The sequence below is a fragment of the Temnothorax nylanderi genome, unplaced genomic scaffold, assembly GCF_030848795.1.
Source record: "Temnothorax nylanderi isolate EJ_2023f unplaced genomic scaffold, tnyl_v1.0 TNYL_tig0231_pilon, whole genome shotgun sequence".
NCBI lineage: Eukaryota > Metazoa > Arthropoda > Insecta > Hymenoptera > Formicidae > Temnothorax > Temnothorax nylanderi.
The window spans coordinates 1-26,715 of record NW_027249293.1 but is presented as its reverse complement, the minus strand read 5'-3'; the positions used below and the strand labels follow the sequence as shown (position 1 = coordinate 26,715).

Here is a 26,715-nt window from a genome sequence, read left to right as displayed (position 1 = left end):
GAAACGGATACTGATTAGCGCGGCGGATATCGATGCTCCTGGTGAACAAATCGCCGGACCGGCATATAGCGATCGGAACGTGTCATCGTGTACGTGCACCAGTATCATAAATCCTGCCTGAGAGGCGAACGACCGACAATGAGAACGTATATACGAGCTCGCGAAAGATATTCGTCGATCGGGCCTCGAGAATAGCTCGAAACTCGACGCAATCCCGTGTTAACATGGATCTACGAATCGATTGATGATAGTGCGAGCGAAAATTCTGTGGATTTATGATTACCGTATAGCACGTGATTATGACCAACGATAATGCGTATATACGCGAATTGCGGGAATATTTTTCACACAAGATATTTGATCGCTCGAAATATTAACTTTACATATATTCTAGCATTTTATTTTATCATATAAAAATTTAAATCTTGGAGATACAATTAAGTTGAAACAAAATATAATTTTACGGATAAAAAATAACGCTTTCTTGAAAATTTGATATCGCTATTTGATAATGATAATTATCTAAGAGAATTATTCAAGCATTAATATTTATCTATAGATTTTTTAGTAGTCTTTTAACATTATATTTTTATAATGCTTGGTATATTGGCAATTTTTATAATTGAGACTTTTTTTATTTGCATAAGACTAATTGATTATTAAAGTCTTATTATCTACATTGTTCAAAGTTGAACGAACCAATTATCATGTAAAAATTTTCAACGTTGTATAATATAATGTAATCATGATTTGATTTAAATTTTTGCAAAGATATAATAATGCAACCCCGAAGAGCATACTTCCAAAGTTTAACAAGAGCACTTTACACAAATATCCTATGCAATAATGATCTTGTTAAGGGCTGATTCTAAAGTTCGTGCTTATTGTTCTTCGGGGAATTTAATTCCCAAAACAGAGAAGAGAATATCTCTTCATTTATCTAACCAATTACACATCTTGTTATTTAATGGAGATCAGATGTTATAATTAAATTAAATTGGATTAATTGAGGAACACAGTAATTGTCAATAATGTATTATATTAAATTGATTTATGCAACTATAATTATCACAAATCATTAAAAAGTAATAATCATTGATCTTATCAATGAAATGCAATTGCATTATACCTGTGGATAAATTATCCAAGTCTTAATTATAGTTTCTCCGTCAAGGTAATTATTTAAAATTAAAGTATGCACTGAAAAAGATTTAAATAATTCATTGACCTGGCGCAAACGCATATTAAATAATAGAGTTAATGAAATATATTACAATGTAAGTTAATTCTATACAACTTTAACACAGTTGTTTATCAATAAATTGAACAAAATGTTGTTAAATTTCCTTATTTATATTTGCTTTTGGTCTAACTTGTCTATCAGTTTATTTATTAAAGATTTTTTTGCAATATGTGACTAACACAGTTTCGTTCGACTATACATACATACGCGCGTGATATCTTTGACTATATCTATCGACCATCGAGACGATATGCGGCGAGCACTCTGTCAATGGACGCCACTAATTTTCCGATTCTCGCTCGATCAATTCCGTCATCCTCGTTCGTCCTCGTTCTTATCGATTCCGGCCGACGAATACCGCTCGGATTATCCGGTCGAACAGCGAGCCAGACACATCATCGACGACCATGCTTTGTCTTCGGCCGCAGAGTCGTTGATTCCCCCGGTGGGAATCAGGAGACCGCTGTCGTTCCTCGGGGAAATAGAAATCGAGTATGAAAGTACGAGAGGAATGCAGAAGGGACGAGGATAAGGAGGATAAGAACGCCAGCTTCAAGACTTACGGAGGGAAAAATGAAAAAAGCGGGTTTCAGACTTATGAGAGATGAAAGGATTATAAGAGGTGAGAGAAAGAGATGGATATAGTTACAAAAGAGAAAGAGACAAAGAAAATAATAATAATATAAGAGGATATAAAAAATAAATATCTACATATTCGAGCTTATTTATTACATTTTAGAACAAGATTATTTTGAAATAATTTCATAAAGATGTATAACATAACAGAACATTAGGAATGTCTGATATAAATTATAGAAAGTTACAAAACTGTTAGAGAATTAAATTCTATTACTAATAGAGAATTAAAGATTCTATATTGTATGTAATATATATACATATAATTAGATTTTATATAATTATACTTTATTAAAATAAAAGTAGTACTTTTATATCAAAAAATAGGTACGGAAATATATTCAAATAAGAAATAAAAAATAAATAAATATTTTCATTAGTTCATAATAAACAGACGAAAAAATAAACCTTGAAATTTTGATGTTGATTAAATATTACGTACCTAATATGTAAATGAAAAGTAGCAAAAGCGGAATAGGCAAAAGTAATAATTTTTATAAAAATTAAAAGTAAACGATAAAAAGAATTCAAACAAAATGAAAAACCTACAATAAGAAGATGAATGAAGACGAGAAGACGAGGAGAGAAAAGGAGTGAGACAGAGAGATGGACAGTGTAAAAGAGATGTCATAGCAGCTTCATTGAAAACGCGAGAAAACATTTGGTGCAATTATACCCCTCCATGTTCTTTCTCTGTGAGTTATCACTCACAACTGACCTTCTTTTTCTCCTTGCGGTCATAGATGTTTCTCACTTTTTAATCTGCTTCGCAAACATTTGCGCGTATACCAGCTCGCCGTCACACGTACGCACTTTCTTAAGCACCCTCGTGAATGAGATAGAAGTGAAAGGAGCGTGAAAAGAGCGTGAAAACATAAAAGCAATCAAGGCCACGTCGGGCCACGTGGAGGTGAAACGCTAAGTATTATGTCTGCGGTGAAATTTTTGAAAAGATATTATGCATAATTAATCTTGACATTTATGAAAAGTGATTTTTGTTTAAATTGAATAATTCTAATTTTATATAAAAAGAACCATGTTTCTTTTCATTGTCTTAGCCTCTTGTGTCGACCTTACGTTCGTGTAATGGAACTTATTGTTACTATTTTTTATTTAATTTAGACAATGTTACATATTATTTTTGTTGTATTACCACATTTTGTTGTATAGACCAATTTTTCTGTCATGGTTAAATGTTAACCTTATTCTCACATTTTCATTTTAGTACTGAAAAAGATTAACAATAAGTAAAGTCGAAACGTTCATCTTATATCTATTCTATTTATGAATAAACTTAATTTGTTATTAATATAATATCTTTAACTCTTATCGTATTGGCCCATTATTCTCTCTTACTGCACATTATAAATATATAAAATTATATATATATGTATACATATATGTAATCTATGTATCTATAGATACAGAGTGAATCACTAAATGTGTTGTAAGCTAATATTTTTGAAATTAAAGAGATATATCAAATTCTTTTTTTCCCGCGACTATTTAGTATCGAAGCGGGCGAAAAAAGTTAACTTCATCACACAATGTCCGCTGTATATGTAATAGCAACATACATACTTTATAAATAGAATATCATACTAGACGCTGCTTAAAGATAGAGTAAGTTTCTCCTTCTCTGGAAAGCTCGTAATCTAGGGCGATATTTCTGGATCGCAACTGTTTCAGCGGCGACGCGTTAAATATTTATCGATTCCTATAGAAGTCCTTGTATATTTATTGGAAGAAAATCCGAAACGGCGCGCGCCAGGAGACGAATTGGCCGTACTATAGAAATCTACAGAAGGTGGCAATAACGAGATTTTATGTCTGCCGTAATGTCGCATAAATTTCATCAATGAAAAATAAGAAGCGTCTTAAGCTCGTACGGCCGAAATTCTTCACCTGTTTTAATCTCACGCTTGCATATTATCTTATAACGTCAGATGTGACTGGCGTGTGACTATAGCGTGACTCCTTTTGCGATGAATCTCGACGAATCATTGTCTACATTAAAAAAACGCTACAGAATGCAATCAGATCTTCGTGCAACTATAGAATTCAATATTAAACCCTTCCCATCACTATTTAACCATTTCTCTGTCAGAAGAAGACGAATACTGATAAACAATTTTCAAATTCAATATTTTATCATTTCCATTAAAGTTGCGGAATTTTTATATTACACATGAAACTTCAGCAATTTCAAAAAGGTACCACCGATATCAAATTTCAGAACAGGAAGAATGAGATATATTTCAATGGCAGTTGTTTCCACAATTCCCAGCAAAGGGAAAATTCTGATAGAAAGAGAGAGCGGAATTGAATCGCGCGAGAGCGAAATGGAGCGAAATTACGCGTGGATGTCAAGATTTTCCCTTAACCGAATTACGACAAATCAATGTTGGTCAGTGGTCGAAGTTCTCGAGCTTCTAGATATAATTCTGCTGCCTCTGAAAGATACACAGCTCTTACTGACCCCCTTTCACAGGTCGTGAGAACGCAATCTTCAGAGATCATCGCACTCACGCGTTTTTTATTGGTACTCCCACGTGTCATTCCGTCCGTCATTCCTCCCGGACACGTTCATGATTACGAGCGAAACCGTCTCACGAAGAGCTTCTTTTTCTTTTTCTCAGCGAGGCTCTCTGTGCGGGGCGAAGAGAGAGACCTTGGAGATTTACCGCTTCCTTTTGCCGTCTTGTCGCATTTGTCACGAGCAGAAAGGAAGGATGGTGAGCGATAGGGTGCGGTATATTCGTCGGTTACGAGTGAGCGATACGACAATGGAGCTGCATTTAGAACAGTAGTGCCAAATAGATTTCTTTTTCTACTTGAGCAACGATAAGGTACGTCGCTCGGTTAGTTACTTATAGTTGGGAGCATTCGTCACTAATATGACAATAGCGAATGAAATGGACACAGTAGAAGACAAATTGGATATTTTTTTTAAATTAGATTTTAAATTAGAAACAGTCTCACTCTGATTCACGTTTATCTTATAAATGCTTAATTGTCGTATAAGAGGAAAGTTTCCACCTTGAATCATTGTAGCTGCTCGGTTTTTATTGGCCCAAAGACGTCGAGTGCTCGTCATCCGTTCAAACACCATCGTCGTAATTGCGAGCACGTTCGATCAAGTGTTCTTGATCCTACCTAAAATACCTCTATAGGAAACTACCTCACTTCTAAGGCAAATCCATTCGGTTATCTCGAGGAATTCGAAATTTTCCGAGATAACTTACGAATAACGTCCTTTATCGAAACTATTTCTCTCTCCACGTCCCTCGATATCGAGTGCCCGCGCCATTTTTGGGATTCCCTCCTCATGCATGACTCCAATTGACGTTCGTTAAATCCACCTATCGATCAAGCCGTTGAATTTCGATGAATGCACACGATGCGTCCGAAATTGTCCCGCTGCACGGTGAAAATTATTCGAGTTACGTCATTCTGTTTGACCCAAAACGCGCCTGCACTACTTGCTCTTCGGATGTTTGAAAGTTTGTATTTACTATAACTGTAATCGTTTTTATTGAAAGATTTTTATTAAAGTAAAAAATATTTAGTTATTTACAAGCATACCTTTTCAGAAAAGTATTATTATATAATGCCATCATTATATATAAGACAATTTTTAAAACAATTTACATCTTTCTCTATATTTTAAATGCAATTGCAACTTTTTTTATGACAACTTTTTAAATAATAGGATATCCAATTATAATTGTATTACAATTTTCGTATAATTTTATAAAACTCTTGTACATATTTCATAAAATGTTTTTATGTCTTTTTATAATTCTTATTATTTAATATCAAGTAGAATGTGTTTTATCTAGAATTACAAATAACTTTTTTAAAATTTAATTTAATTTTGGTTCAAAATACGCATTAATTATAAAAAATAGTGGTTTTTTTAGAGTATCACAATCTGTAATAAATATGTCTACACACATACACACACACACGCACGAATTATCCTACAATTTTCTTACTACTAAATAGATTGTAAAAGAGATTCGCATACATATATAGAGTAACGTAAAATCTTTTCTCTTTATCTTACAAGTGCATATGCTAACTAACTACATGAATCTCTCTCGTTTATCGTCTTTCTTATGACGCGGTTGAAAATCTGCTTGCACTAGAAACCTCTTTGACCCAATTCCAAGTCGAAAGTTCGATTTACTCGAAATCTGAGTGACTATAAAAAAGAATAAGACTAACAGAATCAAATAAAACAAACTTTTTCACAGAATCATCGCATATAAGAACACTCGCTATCTGACAAGTATTGCGTTTAAGTTTATTTGGCACATTAAAAAAGTAAAATATTTAATCACAAATTATTTAATATTTTTATATATATTCAATAAAAACAGGAAAAAATGCGTGTGTGTATTTAAAAAATCTGGGATTTTTTATAAATAATTTGGAAATTGTGTGCATACAATTGGATCCTCTTACACAAATAAAATTGAATAGTATTTTTATGCGCATTGACTAAGATACTGATATATGCATTATTATATCTATATACTTTCAAATTTAATTTCTTATAATTGATTATAATTTTTGACAAAACGAGCACATTTACACACTGTACTAAAAATACGGAAAAATAAAAATAAAGTTAAAATAAATAAGTTTTCTTTCTAGCAGTTTCTTAATAAAAATCTACAAAATAATGGATAATGTATAAATAATATATAAAATAATCCTGCATTTTTTATTTCAGCTTTTACTTATTCATTCATTTTAAAATGTGCGTATCGACACGCTTTTCGGTCTATTCGACACATATGTACCGTTGGGACGAGCGGAAAGGATTTTCAATAATAACCAAATTTATGGCCGGACGAAAAAGATCCCGTTTACAGGGAGCTTTTAGCATTAGAGCGCATATGACTCCACGGGCGAGCTGTCTCTTTTCCTTTTTCTCTCTCCTTCTTTATTTTCCCTCTCATTCTCACTTCACCTCGGCGATGTTTTTATGCGTTCCTGCATGCCCATCTGAAAATGCATATGCAACGCTTTATGACCGACGGGCATGGCGGAAATGTCAGCGAAAGACAGATATCTCGTCCATGAGAAAATATGGCTATGAGACAGATGAAGATTTCAGATACGACGGGAAAAAAACGTCAAGTTCGACAATGTACATGTATAGTAATGTACAATATCAATATCCATAATATCAATATGCAAAAAACTACTCAGTTCCATATCGTATAAAAAGATCCAAATGTATAGACGCACAATGACTCCGAATTATTTATGAAGTATCCTAGAATTTAATTTAAATCCATGCATCTTTAATAAATAACAAACTCATCGAAAAATGCGGAACTGAATCTTAGAAAAGTTTCATCATTTGTCGTAACTTCTTAAATTTGATATTGATATTCAATTTCATTTTTACATCAATTTACCTGACGATTATTATGTATTCTTCTATATATTTGATGTATTGCTTGTATATATTGTTTTGAGGAAACAATTACTCTCTACTGTCACAATTATCTAAAGTTTTAATAAGTAGCGTCGATAATTTTCCATTTCAAAATTATTTAACAATTATATACGGCGGTCTGGAGAACTATTCTGCAGTGAGCGATTTTTATTGTATGTGTACACGCGCAAGTGGCCTCTCCTCGGAAAGTCCAGCCACATAAATTATCAGCAGTGCGTATAATCTGTTTACAGCACGCGACTCGTTGCCAGTAACGACGGGCATTTTTAAAGCGTCTTCGGACGATCTTTTATCTTTCGCTGTTGTTCGTGCTTTCTGCGCTTCGAGCAAACAGATAATTTATTACCCTAGAACAAAACCCGGATAAGAAGAAATGTTCAAATAAAAAATACATTTTTATTTTTCTTATTTACGTTTAGTATCTATTAAATCAGTTAATAAAATCATTCGCATCTTTGAAGGGTTATGAAGCAAAATAAATAAAATACCGTTTGTTCAGTTATTCTTTTTTTAAACCTAGGATATTATATTTCTTCACTATCAGCCATTCAACACCGTCCGTGATATTTAAGCGAATTAATAAATAAAAAAATACAAGCCATAGAAAGCCATAGTGATAAAGCTGTTAATCTATATATTTATTTCCAATAGTCTTTATACGGTTGCAAAAGTAATGCATTTGATTCAATATTATATACATATAGAGAGAGAAAATATATAACGTAATAAAGAAAAATATACGATTTAATATGAGAATTGATATACCTAACGCGCGAAAGCAATTCTTCGTAATAACCAATAAAACCAAGAATAAAACGCCATTCTCCAGTTTAAAATTGATCTACCTGAAAATTCCGAAAAATTCCTGGAAAGCTATCGTGTGAAAAAATTCGGATGCCTCTTCAGGCGACAAAAGATAGACGTGACGATCGGCGTTCAGCCGATTTAGAGGATTGCGTTCCCCGAAATCTCAGACGAGGGGGTGAGGGGAGACAAGAATTGTAGTAGTTCGCGATTCATTACACCGGCAGACGTAGCGCGCGTTGTTTACGTCACCCAACACCCTAACGGATTTATCACCCCGCGAACGGTCGTAAACAGCCCATCAGCTTCTTGCTTCTTCGCGCGTAGATATCCGGCGTGCGCGGCGCGGTTTTATCGCCGCAAGCCGACGCGACAAACCGCCGCTTCCTGCTCGTGCCAATTACGTCGTCGGAGGGAGACTTTGATCCCGTTTTGCCACACGTTATCGTGTAGCAACGAAGTATTAACGAGAATGTAGATTTATGACGGTGCAAAAACGGCCGTAAAACGGCCTGTTGTTAATATCGATTTTTAATAGCCGCCGCGTATCCCGTCGGCAAAATTGCAAAGTTGACCAAACCCGTGTCGCAGTTGCTGGCGACAACTTGACAACGATGCAAACTTTTTGCAAGCGTTTTTTTTTTTCAACAAGTGACAAATAAGTAATGCAAGCAATGTAAAATTATTTTTAACGCACTTATTTAGCAAGTATATGTAACAAATTATACATTATGTAATTATATAATTAATGTTACACAATATAGGGAACATTATGCATAAAGCCATCAGTTAAATTTAAATGCGATAAACTACAACGCTTTATCAGCAAGATTTAATGAGCATAATTGCAATAAAGAGATATATCTAAATGATTCTACAGTATTCCCCAATAATAAAATTCATAATTATTAATTTATGTTAAATTATCATAAACAGATTTTAAGAAATTATATATAATTTTGCAAAATGTATTTATATAACTATTTAAAAAAACGAAACGAAACTAATCTAGGATAACCAGCATGTGACATTACGTTAATGCGTTAATTATTATAAAACACATATGTATTTAATTAATTCTGCCACGTTTTGTCATAACAACTTTTTCTTGCTGCGGCAAAAATTGTCCGAGACAAATAAATTATGAAAGCAAAAATCTCGCCGTTAAGTTCCATATTTCTAATAACTGGAATGAAAACAAGAATTGAGAACGCAGTCCAAACTTTAGACTCTCTCCGAACACATAAACATAATTAATTCTTACGCGAGATAAATAGCTTTCCATCATGACAATACCTTCTAATTAGCTCCAGCTTCTAATTAGACACGCTTCATATGCCGCCTGCAGCAAAAGCCTACATAAAGTGTCACAAAAGTTTTGTTCGCGACGTTCGTATTTGTTCGGCTGCCGCTTAACTTCGCGCGGGCGCATTCCCCCACGGCGTTCAGCACGGTCGATTATCGATCATCATCGGCAGCCGGGTGGGTATAGATTAATTTCAAACTCGAATCAATTATACCTACCTATACGGTAGTGGCGGCGGCGGCGGCGGCCGGCGACGGCGGCCGGCCGACCGTACGGGCGGTACGCCGAATCTAATTAGTAATGCCGATTTAGCAAACCCTAATTGCGCGCCAACATATCACCCACAATTTATGCGACGGCCGCGTTATGAATCACCGCGCCGCGGAGCGGCGACCGTGTTTTCGGTGTGCCCTCGTGTATATACACCGGCCCGCGCGAGCGATTTGATATTAATTTCCATACTTATTATGCGATCGTTGCCCGTGTAACGCCGGCGACGGCGCGGCGGCGCGGCCCGCGAGTGCATCCGCTGCCATATAACTGCGGATGGGATCTCCCCTCGACATTGAGAGGTCATCTCTCTCTCCTCCGCGACGCGTAATTAATGCCGCGAAGTTATTAAACCGTCGCGCGTCGGACGTACGTGATGCTTTTTTAGCGTAAACATTATTGTTAGCTTTGTATTAAGTTATAATTTAACGGACTTACACGCGATTTTATCAATACCTATATTACATGTTTCACAGAGGAATATAGTATTTTCTTTTATAATTATACATATAATAGATTATTTATTACTTACGAAATAATTAATTAACTTTTTAAATATAAATTATTATTATATTATGATATTATTACAAAATTTATTATACAAATATTGGATAATATAATTTATCGTGTTTAACATGCATAAATAGTTTAAAAACGAAAGAGATATAATACTAAATTGTCCAAATGTGTCAAATCACTCGGAACGCGAGTATCAATATTACTGAATTTTCGCAAATTAAAAATGATATCACGTTTCTCGCTTGTGACATTTGAAGAAGATCTCGCGTGTTATCGCGACGTGCCACGCGTGGTCATAAAATCGCAGCATGCTGTATTTATGCACATTGCGCTGAATATTTAAACGATTGATTGAATGTCGGAATATCGCAAGTGTATCAAGTTTGGTCTTTCGCTGCACCTGGGTGATCAATACGGGCACTGTGCTAATGTTGGTGACGTTGCTAATAAACACCGCACGCAAATCGCTCGAGCCCACGATGATTATTAATTATTGTTTGAGCGTTAATTATGCGACGCCGCCACTTTTGGATGGATCCGCTCGTGCTTCAGATAATTAATGAAATTAGTATCGGAAATACCCGTTATTAATTGTTTACATTGTGTTAATTAAACCTAAACTTGACATTGTATATTCCATGAAATTATACATTTATGGGCGCATCTTTTATTGCATGTTTAAAATTATTGCGTTCAATTTACAATTAAAATTATCATAATTATTTTATGCACTAAATATAATAATTATAAATAGGAAGAAGAACAGTGAAAGATTTATAGTAAAAGTAATAATAAAGATGGATATAGACAGAAGGGTACAGATAAAGTAAATGGTATATATTTTTAGAATTGTTTTTAATTTAATATTTATAAATATAATATTAATTTTATCCTTCTATTTTTACTTATTTCTAATATGTTTTATAACAATTAATCAGTGCATTAATAATGGTAGCACAAATCAATCTCAATATTATGTCTATGTTTTAATGCCTCATATCGACGCATTAAAATTGCGTGCAAATATTATAATAACATCCTCGCTTTTTTACTATTTTTGGACGTAAATTCATTAATTACGTATATATGTGCCAGTGCATCGGCCAATTCGAACAGCTACGAATAATGTAATGCGCGCCGTTGAATAACAATCATCAACGAGCATCAGAGCAAAAATTGTAGCGTGGAGATTGACGTAGACTAAACCACAAAGAGCGAAGCAAAAAAAAAATGTCAAAGTTATGTCAATTAAACAAGTAACTTGCACTAAACTTGTTCATCACAACGTTATAACTTTAAGCATATTCTACCCTATTTGGATAGGTTGTTGTAGAAGTAGGACTTAGAAGTCACTTCTTGGTAGAACTATTGCATTAACCCAATTTTCTCACAAGTGCTAGTTAGTTCTGTTATCCACAACGTTGATTAATGCATCGTTCATGTAATTCGCTTATAGTCCTTTTTTTAAGTGTATTGATTAAAAACCTCATTCTCATTTAAATTGTTTAACGCTACAATTATTTAACATTTTTCAGAAGTATCAAGCAATGAATTTCAGATATACATCAGCGCGATAATTTTATTCCTTCAAGCAGAAAATTTCAAGTCACGGTAGAAACGCGTAAAGCGAGAAACGCGAATTGGAATAATGCATCAATCTTTCTCAACACTACGGAAAGTTTCAGTTGGTTAAATTAAAAGCTAATTTCGCGAAGTAAATTTTTTTTATTCAACGTCGTCAAGATAGAAACCGAGGCGAACTGCGAAGCGGTTACGTTTTCATCGCGGCCATCTAAAAATGTTATTACATGTCGGATTACACGATTTAACGATAATATTCAGACTATCACTACTCGCTAATTTTCCGTAGTAGCCATTGGTTCTCACCGGTTTCCCGAGCCTCGAAAGCTCTCATAATTTCAAATAATGGGAAAGTTTGACAACGGCGCGGGAGAACTTTTCGCAATTCAATTTGCACCTATCGATTCTCGAGCCTTGGATATTCGCGCGGAAACGTCGTTCAAACTCGGGAGATTATCCTCAAAGCGTCGAACAGGATATTTGTTTATTCGAACATTTCATCGGGGATCTTTGTTAGTTTTGAACAATCTTGTAGATTCGCCCCCTCCGAGAAGAAAGATGCTAATCTTTCAATTTATCTCCTGCGAGCTGGGATAAGTAATTAAGTTCTTAGCATTTATGGCGAGAACTAATTAAATATAAATTTTACTTGTGTAAAATATTTGTCTTATATTGAGAAAATTGTGAGATGTACATATATTTGTAATCTATATTTTCTTTTAAATTTATTATACTATTGATAGGCCAGTCATATTAGACTAATTTAGGGGGGTTACCTTCCAATTAATCTTCACAAGTTGTAACCACCATGAATCGCTTTGATTTAAGGTGCTGTAAGTGAGATTTATTTTGCTTCGCAATGCGCATGCGCATTACAAAGTTATTAACAATATTATCAACAAAAAACGCGATTTTTTTTATTTTTTCTCAAATATCTCGAAAACTAAGCAAGATAGGGTAACTAACTATACATACCTTTTTTGTAGAGCGTAAAATTATCTACAATAATGATCTGAACAACATTTATCGTCAAGTCAGTCGTTTAGCTTGCACGCGCCGTCAAAGTCCGAGACTCGGATCCCAAAAACCCTCGATTTTATCGTTTTTTTTATGTTGCGCCGGTGATTTTTTTCCGTCATTTAAAATGGAATTAAAAATCCCCAAAAAATCACACATCATCTGAGAACTACAAAGAATACTTTTCATGGTATAAATGATTTTTTAGACCCTTTTTTTTTAGTTTGTAGCTATGTAAGCAAAAAATTTTGATTTTTTGGAATAGTCTTAGTTTTTCGCTGTTTTCAGGCCTTAGAATTTATTTGAGATGATTTTTATCATATGCATCTTGTTGTGGACGAAATTTGCAACAAAAAAGGACCCTTGTATTTTTTTCGTACGACGAACGCTGATTTTTTTATTGACGCGCAAAGTTATCTAATATTGCGCACAGGTCGGATAACGCTTGTTGTACACTAAAATAATTATTTTTTATTAAAATTTACGTAATTTTTCGCATTATTATTGAATCATATTTCAAAGCCGTTTTCAACACATTCTCTCATTTTTACTTATTTATTAACAAATATGTTTATTTAAAAATTATTATAAATAATTAAAAAAACATGTTATATTCGTTGTACTCGTCGTCTCATATCAACTCGAAAAATGTTTTTAAAAAATTTATTTATATTATTTACAACATTTATAAATAGTCAAAAGATGCACTGTATGTTTGAATAAATGTTTTAAATAATATGAATAAATTTTTTAAAAACGTTTTTCGAGTTGAAATGAGACGATGAGTACAACGAATATAACATGTTTTTCTAATTGTTTATAATAATTTTTAAATAAACAATTTGTTAATAAATAAGTAAAAATGAGAGAATGTGTTGAAAACGGCTTTGAAATATGGTTCAATAATAATGCGAAAAATTACGTAAATTTTAATAAAAAATAATTATTTTAGTGTAAAACAAGCGTTATCCGACCTGTGCGCAATATTAGATAACTTTGCGCGTCAATAAAAAAATCAGCGTTCGTCGTACGAAAAAAATACAAGGGTCCTTTTTTGTTGCAAATTTCGTCCACAACAAGATGCATATGATAAAAATCGTCTCAAATAAATTCTAAGGCCTGAAAACAGCGAAAAACTAAGACTATTCCAAAAAATCAAAATTTTTTGCTTATACAGCTACAAACTAAAGAAAAAGGGTCTAAAAAATCATTTACACCATGAAAAGTATTCTTTGTAGTTCTCAGATGATGTGTGATTTTTTGGGGATTTTTAATTCCATTTTAAATGACGGAAAAAAATCACCGGCGCAACATAAAAAAAACGATAAAATCGAGGGTTTTTGGGATCCGAGTCTCGGACTTTGACGGCGCGTGCAAGCTAAACGACTGACTTGACGATAAATGTTGTTCAGACCATTATTGTAGATAATTTTACGCTCTACAAAAAAGGTATGTATAGTTAGTTACCCTATCTTGCTTAGTTTTCGAGATATTTGAGAAAAAATAAAAAAAATCGCGTTTTTTGTTGATAATATTGTTAATAACTTTGTAATGCGCATGCGCATTGCGAAGCAAAATAAATCTCACTTACAGCACCTTAAATCAAAGCGATTCATGGTGGTTGCAACCTGTGAAGATTAATTGGAAGGTTCGATGTCTAATATGACTGGCCTATGAGATTGATTCCTGATGATAAAGTTTCAAATTAAAACAATTGAAAGTAGCTTCTAATAGATATTTATAGATGCTTTATTATTTACGATACACATTTCTGACAGTAAAACTGTAAACAAAAGATGATCGCGTATCTACGAGTGACGAAAGTAAGAAGGCGAGGCTGCATGTTCTAATTTATCGAGAAACTTGGAAACGCAATTACGGGCGGCAATAATTAGGAATTAATGCCAGCTGCTTCCGATCGATATCAAGAAGCTGCCGACACAAGAGAAGCGATGCACATTTGCATTTAAAGCAGGCTAGGCTCTCGAAGACATTGATATATCCTTGTCTATATCGTAGCTTAGATCGAGTTTATTTATAGCCGTGAGAGACGCATACACGGTTTCGCACGCGCCTCCGAAGAGAGAGAAGACGCGCGGCACGGCAAATCCTTTCTAATTTAAACTCGAAAACCTTATTTCGATGCAAAACTGCGACTGGCACTTCGACTTGTAGGAAACTGGCTCGCATATACCATACCGCCGAAAATATAATCGTTCCCGAGGGTACATCGTACCCGAACGACATGAACTTAACGATTTAGTATATAACCGAGCGTGCGCTATTCAACAACGGTGAGGATTACAATCTGATATACGCGTTAAAATTCTTATACTTTATCCACACAACTGTCGCGTTGTCACTTTTAATTCATAATCTTTAATCCATAATCCATAAATAAAAAGTATGTTAAATATATTTAGTTTTTTTTAATAATAAATTATAAAAAATTATATCATATTACAATTATCTTACAACTATAATTATAATTATTCTAACAAGAAAAATTGTCAAAATTAAGATTTCACAAACAATTTATTTTTTTAGTAATCAAAAATGTATAATATATAAAATTCAGTAACTTGATCTGAAGTTTTAATCATGTTGACGCATAGTTTCGGCATATATATGTGTTATTGCAATTAATTTATTTATCAATAACTCAACGTTGTACATATATATGTATAAATCAATGTACATACAATAGAATCGGGCTTCTTCACAAGCATGTCCGATCGAAGCATTTCCTGTACTACTTAAGCGACGGTATATCGCGTGCCGACTGCGAACGTCCATTTACTACTTACCGAAGGCGTACCGCGCGTCCGACCATACATTGTGCCCCTCCACTATTTAATCACGACAAATCCATTAGGAAGTACCGTGTACTTCCATTGGATTGTCCATTGACTGGCTATCGGCCGCAATGACGGATTCATCATGCTAGATCATTCACGATATACGGGTACTTATTAGCGGTATTTCCGGGTTAATACGATTATCTGTTGATCCGCGATGAATTGCTGAATGCTGATTGAAAGATTATGTCTCGCCCCATATTATCGACGAATCGCACATGTTCACATATTGTCAAGGGGATCATTATCCTGTACACGATACACCTAATTCTCTCTTACAGAGTATGCTGCCAATGCGTCCTCCTCTCTTACAATATAATTCAGAAGATAACAATTAGCTTATAAACTTCACTTATATTAGACAGAAAAAATTCTGCTACAGTTTTTCACGGCTTCTTGATTTTTAACGCCACATATTATCTACTGTTAAATCTACTGTGCAATCATTCGTTAATAAAAAGAAAACACGATACAATGGCACGTACGACTGACGTATTAAATTATATTTTAAATATTTCAAATTCATTACTAACAAAATTCGTAATTTTCGACAGGTGTCTAAATTCGTTTATCGACCATCCTAAAAAATAATGTCGAACGTTTCCAGATCTACTTTCACACGTGTGACACGCGAGAGCTTTAATATCTGAGTTGAATTTCTTCCAGACTATCACGAAGAAAGTTCGTTTTAAACGTTACTCCGGGGAGTCATTCGCTGCCGCCGTACGGAACGCACGGTTGCCCGAGGTGATAAGAAATAAAAATTATCATCATATGTGGATACCGCCGTGAAATGGCCTGTCACACGAGCACTTCGTCTTTGCATTATTATTTCTTTTACTACGCTGGGGGCCGCTTTTATCGTTGACCTTTCCATAACACTTTGTTTCTTGTATACGACGCGATTTCCGCGCCGCAACCGCCGTTTTTCCATACAGACGCGCGTGTCGTTTCTTCAGTTTATCGACATTTCGTCGCCGAAACAATGCTTGCGAGATCGTTTCAACAGTATTAGATCGTAAAGTCAAAGTTTCGCTAATAAATTCTTTTTCACGTATAAAAAGAAAGCACAAACTTACACTTTTTATTTAGAGATAATAATATAAAATTAATATAAAATAATTGTACTTACTGTACAAATTTTTTTTTTAACACAATAGATAAATATAATATTAATATGTACAATTTATTTATTTTTATTTGATTACTTCTTTGCAATCTTAATATTGTCTAACGTAACATTTTATGTAACATATCACCTTCAATTTAAATAAGTGTCTTTATTCTTTAATACTATACCTTTCGTCGTTGGTATTGCTATCGCGATCACGTTTTATTGAAAAAAAAAAACGGTAACTTTCCAATAAAAATAAATATAAATCTTATAAAAGGCGGGAGGAAAATAAGAAAACGTGTTACACTGAAATCGACACGCGCATGGACAGCATTTAAATGTCCGAGTCGTACCGAGGCGCGGCGCGCCTTTGCGCTTTTCTCGCCTTTAGAAACTTAGTTCATAAACTGCAACGCGATTAACTGGCGCCATCAACGTGACCAGGGCATTCTGCCTCGAAGGCGTCGCGAGAAAATCCGAGAAACAACGGCGATGTCCCGGCTATAATGCGAGCTCAACGTATTTCCCCGACGCCCAACTTCCGCCAGGACGAACGGCCGACATCCGGAGGCGGACTGCGTTTCTCTACAACTTGGTAATTGGCTTAGAACGAGCCTTCAGCTCGCGAAATTTCTCTCGTGGAACCGTGGAAACACATATACTGCACTCGTACAAGTGCGGAGTATAATATTGTGGTCGCTTAACAGCGGACAAAGATTGCGCGAATCACAAGTGGATGTCAAACAAATTCTTGTGGCATTTTTTCTTCACATCAGAAATTGAGCTTAAACATTAAATTGTGTTAAGTAGATATTCTGGTTCAAACCAGAATATCCCCTTAATATAATAACTTTGATAACTTTCCAATTATTCCTATATAAACAACAATAATATAACAATTGTACAATATGCGTGGCAATAAGCAAACTTAAAATTGAGCTAAAGATTGCCTGTAAATTTTTTTCTTCTGCAAAAATTCGTAATTCACTGTTCATTTTGCTCTCTCTTACGTCTATTAAGTAAAAAAAGAAGTCAATATTGATCTTCCATCGAGGAAGACGGTGTCACGATGTTCCTCCGCGCTTGAGAGATCGATTCGAAATGTACTTTCGCCTGGAGATTCTTCATGTAAAATTTCTGCAGGAGCGATGAATCATAGAAACTCTCGATATCAGCGATCCCGTGATGAATTGCCGCCTCGGTTTTCGTCAATAACAGAGAATTCCAGGGTGCCCATTCGTGCTCGCGTCGGAAGCGAGTCAGTCTCAGCTCGTCGAGGTCGTCGCACTCGGAGATGCCTGACCTACCGTGCCAGACTTTATTCACCAGGCGACAGATGACCTTAGCTCCGACCACGAAGGCCAGACTGCCGTAGCAACCCATCCTGGCTTCGAAACGTCTGACTTCCCATAATATCCTCTCGTAGGGCTCGTACACGATGCGAGGGCTTTTCCGGGTTCGCATGGACGTGCAATAGACGCAAGAAGAGGAGCGCAATCGCCGTTCGCGGGGGAACTTTTCCAAAGATAAGAGCCTGCCGCAGGTCCTACAGAGGCGCGTGATGCTGGTGTCTGACCAGTCGAACAGATGCGCGTCTTCCTCAATATCGCCTGAGACGAATAGAAATTATTAATTAATATTTAAAGGAAAAGAATAAATTTGTCCGCCAGTGATTATAAACTAAGATATTTTATTTATTCGACTATAGCGACTAATATATCGAATAAATAAAATATCTTAATATTTAAAGACTAACTTTAGAATTTAAAAATAGTTTTGCATATGTAAATTTTTCAACTTCAAGTTTTTACCCATTGTTTTAATGAATTGTTTAAGGAAACTATTGCATCACCATCATAAACGAAGCGAAAGATTGAAAGACCTTGCAGAGTGTTGCGCGCCAGCCTGAGGAAGCTCAACTTCAGTCGATTCCTGAGCCAGTTGAGTCTGCTCGTGTCCACGCGACACATTAAAAGATCCAGCTCTTGGTCGATCAAGTAAACGAGCTCGTGTGACTGGCTGCACGTGTGCATATCGGCGATGTATTTCAGGTCGTGCAACAAGTCGATCCGTTCCGGGATGGACAAGTTCTCGTTCGACAGCGAGGCGTAGACATTCTTGTGCTGGCGAGCTCGCTGAATGCGCAGGGTGTCGACCAGGATCGGTCGACCTCGACTGTCCTGCCAGGTGATCGGCCTGGATAACTCGTCCAGGAATCGATGTCGCTTCTGTTCTCTATACTTGAGACGGACAGCGGTCTTCATGGAGTCTATGGCGCGCAACAGCTCGACCTCCTTTGACAGGATCATGCCGCAGGTGGCGACCCTCGATGACCCGAGAAGCGTGAGACTCGCTCGCTCGGTCTCGAGGATTCGCCAACGGTCCAGGAGATTGTAGAGCGACTCGAAGTCGGAGCTCGTACGCGGCGGGCAACGATTCAGTATCACGAAATCCGTGCCGCTGTAGACGGACAGCGCCTGAGAACGTCCTGCGTGCTCGGTCACGTTCGCTTCATCATGTTGAGCAACATCAATCACTTCGAGAGCGTTTGCTCTAGCCGCCACTCTAGCTCGATAAGCCCTGCGAACCGATCCGAATTGATAATTGCTTTGAATTTATTGATCGTAGCGTAATTTTCTAATGTATAAGGTGTATTTTCACGAATTAAATTATAAGCAAAAATAGGTTGATAAAAATTGAAATTCTTTTTCTTTAATTTTACATCACTTTTATACTGTTCCGACAAAAGTTAGGAATAGTTATTACAGAAATACTAAAAGTTGTATGAATTTGGGCGTTCACTCTTTAATTTGTCAAAAAAAAATTAACATATATACATTATAAATATCTTATTTGTAGTAAAATCCGCATTTACCTATAACATTTCTGTATTTTAACGACGCTGTCAAGAATTCTTATACTATTTTTCTGGCGGGATAACGATTTGACTTCTTCGACTGACGCCGGCAATTTCCCGAAGAAAGAATTTCCAGGCGCGATAATTTTGTCACGTATATCGGGCAAAAATTGCATCGCCTCCACCTGCACCGCCTGGTCGTGAACGACATCGGTGACCGTGTCCACGACCGCGACGGTCTGCGTGATCCTGCTCCTCGTCCCGCCGGCGCCGCTGCGTGTCTGCGTGCAGGCATTATGATAGATCAAGCCGGTAACGGTATTCCTCCATCCGCCGAGAAACGGCTTTGTCCTTGAGCCATAATCTTGTATTCTCGCAACGACCGCCATGGAGCATCAGCGTCTCATCCCGCCGGGGATCTAACCGCCTATGTCTTACAAGAAAAAGGTTTCGATCAAGAAAGTCGGAAAACAAAGGCATAACATCGCATAATAATGGATAGATTACGTTCCTTCCCCCGCCGCTTCCCCGCTCCTTCCTCTAGATCGAAAATGTAAAGTGAAGAAATATCGGATATCTGCAGGTATAAAAGCTCTGGCGCATTTAGAGGAAAGTTACTATTGTAATTTCCGATTATGATGTATAATGTGAAAATAATACAGTCTTCATAGAAAACCACGCTTTAATTTCTCGATAACAATTCTCAGCTTTTAAATTATAATTTTACAGCAAGTACTATATTATTTCGGCATAAATTACGGTGAAACATATGAAAGCGAAAAATTCCAATGTCTCATAAAATTGTAAAACCAGAGACGATGTTATAAAAACACAGTTTGATATATATGTAAAGTATACGTTTTAGAAGTCATATTAATATAAAAACTGAATATTATAATATCGTGATTCAACGCATTTACAATGTAATATAAATTTGCGAGCAATTTCCTTGTTTTTATTAATTTTCATTTTTAATTTCTTAGATTTGAGCAGAATCAAATAATAAAAATTAGCTTTTTGCAAAAAAGAAAGAGGAATTACTTCAAGTAGATTTATTCAATTTCTTCAGAGATTATCTGATTATTGTTGAGCGCTTTATAGTCTCGATAAATTAGTTTCTTATCTTTTGCAAAACATCAATGCAAAAAAAATGATATTTACAAAATAGGAAAATTGAGTTATATGCGTTGAAAATAATATATACTCTCTTCTTATAAAAGAGTTTGCTTGTCAGTTATATAAATTACATTATTGAATTATTTGATAAACTATTTCTGACATTTTAAGATCGTTATCTCTAAGTTATCTTTACTCTGTTATGTTTGCAGAACTGAACAGTCATTGCACAAAAGGCATGCGTTATAAAAGAAGGAGCCCTTTCAAAAATTAAGAAAAGTTTCAGCAATTTTTGTAATACCAGTTACTTTTCTTTCTGAGAGACATTGCGAATAAAATCCAATCCTAGATTCCATATTTTCAAACTTGACACATTACTTTTCTAAGAAAACAAATAATTCAGTTTATGATTTGTTTGTAAAAAGATTAACTTCTTTTTGCAATAGCCGATTCAATTCTATCGTCCATGAAGGGAAAGACGATACTTTGCGTCAGCTATTTTACGATACGGTCTACTTTCTTCTTTTAGGTTGGTTGAAACTGCTCGCGATCCTTTATCTTCAGCATTGTAATGCGATGGTGGCCCATCCCGTGGGGAACTCAAACTCCTGCGTTCATAGACGAGTAAAAACTCGCCAGGTCCAGGTCAAGAAGGTGGAAGGATAACTGCTGTAGCGACCTGCCGCTGGGATAATGGTAATACCCGACAGTAAAGGAAATTACCATTCTCTCCGTTTAAGGGATCTGACAGCACAGGGAAACTGCGCTAGCTAACACTTTGCACTTTTACGTGAGCTTTGTCGCAAAGGATGCATAGGCATTGCAGTTGGCCCTCGAGCGAGGCCAACAGGATAAGTATAGATCGGAATATGAATAAGTTTTCTATAATATAGTCGAATAACTTTATTTATTTTAATCATATTTTAAATATAATTAGAATCATGAAAATAATCTTGAGATTATAATATGTGAACATTTTTATTGGAATGTGTTTCATATAAGAAATTAAGTAGTATCATATTTTCTATTTCAATATCGCGTAGCCAGAAATTATAACAAATATAATAATATTACATATTTAAATAGGGTTTTTTTTTATTAGAAAGGATATTTAACGATTAAGGGACATGAAAAAAACTTGATTTTACGATATATTGTTCCAAATTCCGTTACTTTCTTAAAATATTTACCTAAATTTACAGTATCCTGATTGTCAAGAATCGTTTGCATTCATACTGTCTGATATCGAATTCTACTTTGCGACGATAAAGTCACGTCGTTCTTGGAGAGCGTACCTCTCTCTGAAATATTTGTTTTATATATTTATACGATATGCCATACGCGAGAGAAATATTTTTCGCAAAACTGTATAAGTAAGATGAAATAATATATATTTCACGATTAAAGATAATATCGAAAACTGCCTGTCGGAGCCTCGCGTATCGCATTCTTATTATTTAACGCGACAGTAAATCTTTTTCAAATCCAGTATCTTCGCTTCGAGCCATTATTTCATAAACACATGAATTTATAGGTCTTTGGTTTCGCGGACCGTTGGCTCCTCAGACATTCAGATTTATAGATCTCTTATTTCGCGGATTCAGCACGTAGCATCCTATAGATTATAGATCTTTGACCCCAAAATCTTTCTCTCTCGTTCGAACATTTGAATCCACATATTCTTTTTATAGTGCAGTGTTACAACTGAGTTTAACTTATTTAGTACTGAGCTTTTATTTAACAGTAAATTTAAATTATCCTCGACGTGTTGCGGCACAACCCAGCATCACTTCGTAACACCGAGAAATGTCTATTGCCCTTTTGATCTCTCAGGAATGTCTGACGTGGCGTGGAAAAGAACACCAAAGTAACACACGAAGGTCTCAGAGAGCGTAAGGATCTATTTTAGATGCTTTTCCCTCTTTCACCGCGGCAAAACAAGAAAACACTTTCAGAAAACCCTCGGCGAAGTGGCTGAGTAGTCAAAGAGAACGAAAGGCCTGGGCCGACGAAGAGTGACTTTTGTCGAACAATGCTCTCGGCGAGTAGCGCGCGCGACGACAATTTGCGGGCAATAATTATGAAAGATGTTCATTCCGGTTCGAGGGGAATGAAAAAGAATGGAAAGGGTAGAGTCGACACTCGTGTGCAATGCGCGCGCCGGCAAGCTCTCGCGTGGCGGGAATCACACCTGGGGGTACACTTTCTCAGCCATGTGTGTCGTGACGCGAGACGCATTTTTCTATATATATTATAAATTAACGCGGAGATGCCGGAACAGAAGGACGCGCGAGGTGGTGTTGCTAAGAGACGGCACGGCGCAAGCACGGCAAAACTTTTCCGGAGATCGTCACCCGCGCGGAGCGGTGGAGAGGGCACGTAATATTTATGCAAAGCAAAGGATATCGGGGGGGAGAGGGGCGGGGAGACGGAGGAGAATTTTAAGTTAGATATAAACGGACGCGAAAGTTTGCCGTCGTCGCGACACCTTCCTCTCATCCTCGTCGGCGGAAGTTATGCGCTTCCTCGCAGCGCAACGTAATTCGCCCGGTAAACTCCGCGACAAATATGGGTGAAACGAGAGAGATTAATGATCGCGATAAACGAAGGAGTTAGACCGTTGTCGGGCGAGTGACATAAATTGCTTAGGTATCGTAGAAATATTCGGAGTTCTTGTAACCCAGGATTTCTTTGCTTCTCTTTTTTACTGCGAGCGTTGTAATCTTTTTTTTTCCAAAGGTAGAATATATTAATGGAGTAGATTGTGTGCAGATAGCTTCGATAATCGGCTGGCTAGTGGCCACATAGTGGCCACTAATGGACTATCTCTTGCTCGACATTTTTTTGGATGGGCAAAACGTAAAAGCCTACGAATGGCTTTATATAACTTACTTCGATCCATTTTGGTTTTACCTACAATATCCACCTATAATATTAAAAAAAAAATCAAGAGTAAAGTATTTTATATCAGTATTATAAACATTTAACTTTAGCTTACGATAAATCTTCTACGCTCTGAGAATGCTGTAGCAACATGGGGATGCTATACGCGTATAAACGTGACTCTAGAATTTCCATTTGTAAGGCTCTATATAACATTTCGGAAGATACAGCGCTTTAAAGGGAACGAAAGAAAAGGTCCAGTGAGGTACGAAGGATTTCTGATGGAAAGCTGAAGTTTATGAAGTACCGCGCCTTCCAGTGTACCCACATCGATAATCGATCGAACGGAAAATGGTTTCATATTACGAGGGCTAATGCTTCTTTAATAATCTGACCAGCCATTTCCTTTTACGTCGGGATTCCTCTACGAAGAAGGAGAGAAATAAAAATAAAATGACGATTGGAAATCGTTTTACATCAGCGTTACGCAACGCGTAAATAACATATCAACTGGCATAGCTTTGTTATCGCAATATAATGAAAGAAGGAAATAAATAAACGATTCGATCTCGATTGCGCCTCTCGTGAATGATTTCGCGGTAAGAAATGAGTTTCGAGGCGAACAGCGTAGACCGCGAGCGAAGTAATTAACGCAAGCATAGCAAATGCGAAGAAAAAAAGATCGCTTGTTTTGCGTTTTTGTAAGAGCGCGCCCTTAATTGGACGCTCGAGAAGAGAATGAGAGCGTCAATGATGGAGATCCGAATATTACGGACAATCGTTACATTCGTCGGATTTAATTGCCGCACGGTACAATTACTTGCGGGCACATAAATATTGATGCATTATATTTTCGTCGATACCCGCCGCAAGCGTTCATTATTACAGAACGGTTGTGTCCGCCCCCGATTTCCTCTCCGTTATGAATTTATTAACAAAACTCTCAAAATAAATACCTTGGGAATTTGCGAAAGAAAATTTATCGAGAGACTTACCGAGGGCAATGCGAGGCACTTTGTCACACACCGCACAATATCGCACGAGGGGCACTTCATAATTTAAGCACAAAATCTTAAAATACTTACTTTTCGTCTAACGGCTTTATAATTTTAATACGGTTTCCGTGTGATTTATTAAAATTACATTATCGCGCGCCCCGTTACGAGCCCGGAAAAGTGCTTTTATCGCGAAGCGATTGCATTTCGCGAAAGATTGAACGATTTAGTCGGATTAAACTGAGTTGGTGCGCAAAGTAGTGCACATCGTCGATCAAATTTTGACACTCGCGCGATCCCAGAGGGATAAGTAGATCGCGCGTCGAAGAGTAGCTTTTAATGCGTCCTATACGTAGGTATACTACTCCCATGTGCGATGCGAGACCTCCGCAGCGCGGCACGGGGCATGGCACCTGAAAGCTCAAAGACTTAAATCCAACGTTGCCAGTGGCAACGTGCTTGGTCGATCGGTCAAAAGCCTTCTCTTGTCCATTATTTTTCGATTCTGTGTTCCCCGGGTTCAAAAGCCTCCCGCGCGCGACGGATATATGAATTCAGGACTGGTGTACGCGGCGGGCATTATGCGCCCCAGGGCAGAGAATTTTCGACGGCATTCATACATCTCTGCTTTTCAGCGCACTGTGCAAGATGCATGTATAACGCATTCGAGAGCCAAACATGCACCTTGAAACCTCAAGTGTATCAAATCTAATACACGTAACGTTTTCGCGATATGGTACGTGCGTTCCGGCGCTTTTCTTAATATTAAGTTAAACATTGTTAAACTAGACTTTCAGGTAGATTCGGACAAACCTATTTCAGAATTTCGATAATTATTGTTTTTCGCTTTTTTTTTTAATTTCCGTCCTAACAAATCGCATTGAACGTAAATGATCGGTTCGAATTATTCGCCCTCGGGACCAATTAAAGGTAGCGCAGCTACCCGATATTTGCAAGTATAAGCCAGATTGTATTACGGCGATAGTGATACGATAGCGACTGGTGCCAGCGCTGGAACAGCGAACAATTTATATCCCGTTACGCAATAACTTTTATAGTGCAAAAACCGCCGCTATCGTTCGTCGGTGTACTTTCCTTACGTAAAAGCTTTCACTATCGCCGGTTGCATCCAGGAGCGCAATATCGCGCTCGATTCTCGGAGCAACGTTGCATATACGATATGGCCATAAAACATTTTCTGCTATTTCTCCGGAGACTTGAACAATAGGTATATTGGCAGCTCGGAAAAATTCATACACTTCTTAATAGTAAACAGATATACGTACGGTAGACGCGCATAAATATAAAATGTACACATACATATTGCCAGAGCAATGTATATCGTGAAGATCTATTAATTCTATTAATTTTAACAACATCTCGTTCCTTCAAATAATTAATATAAATAAATATATTTAAAAAGTATACATATAATATAGATGTAATAATAGAAATCAGCACGATGCCACTTATAACACGCAATGAACACAAATTAAAATTATTTGAAACATTTTTTTAAGATAACGTAAAGTTTCTGAGATATTTGTGTGGATCTTTTAAAATGAGACACCCTGTATGTAACTTATATTCTAACTTTTTGAATGTACGTTTTTCAAGTCGTATCGAGTTTATTTTCTTCTTATTCTGATTCATGATCTAAATCTAATATAAATCACCCACAATAAATTTGTAAATAGTAATTGGAAACATTTTTAATAACAAGTGTATCATTATTATATGAGATTAGTAAACAATATCAAGACACAAAAGTGCTTTTATCAGCTATTAGATATATTTTAAAATATTATCAAATATTAAATATCTCCAATCAATTTCCAAATTTACCGTAGTATACTGTGAAAACATATCAAATTTTTTAACGGCTTTTGTTTCATTTGCTCCATTTTGCTTTTTCTCTCTTTACGAATTTATGTGTAGATGTGTAGAAACCACACATTTTATTCAGACAATATTTGAACGAACAAAATACAGCGAAATTCAAAGAATGAAACTTTTATATAACAAAAGTTTATTAAATCT

At 36.1% G+C, this 26,715-nt stretch overlaps 1 protein-coding gene across 1 annotated transcript; it reads right to left on the bottom strand.

The window, feature by feature from the left end:
* Positions 1 to 17,856: 17,856 nt before the first annotated feature.
* LOC139779564 (IQ motif and ubiquitin-like domain-containing protein) lies at positions 17,857 to 20,070 on the bottom strand. The gene is made up of 3 exons (XM_071717962.1): positions 19,700 to 20,070; positions 18,707 to 19,404; positions 17,857 to 18,434 (listed from the first exon to the last, which is right to left on the bottom strand). Exons 1-3 carry the CDS (start codon positions 20,068 to 20,070, stop codon positions 17,857 to 17,859), a joined length of 1,647 nt encoding a protein of 548 aa, XP_071574063.1.
* Positions 20,071 to 26,715: the final 6,645 nt, after the last annotated feature.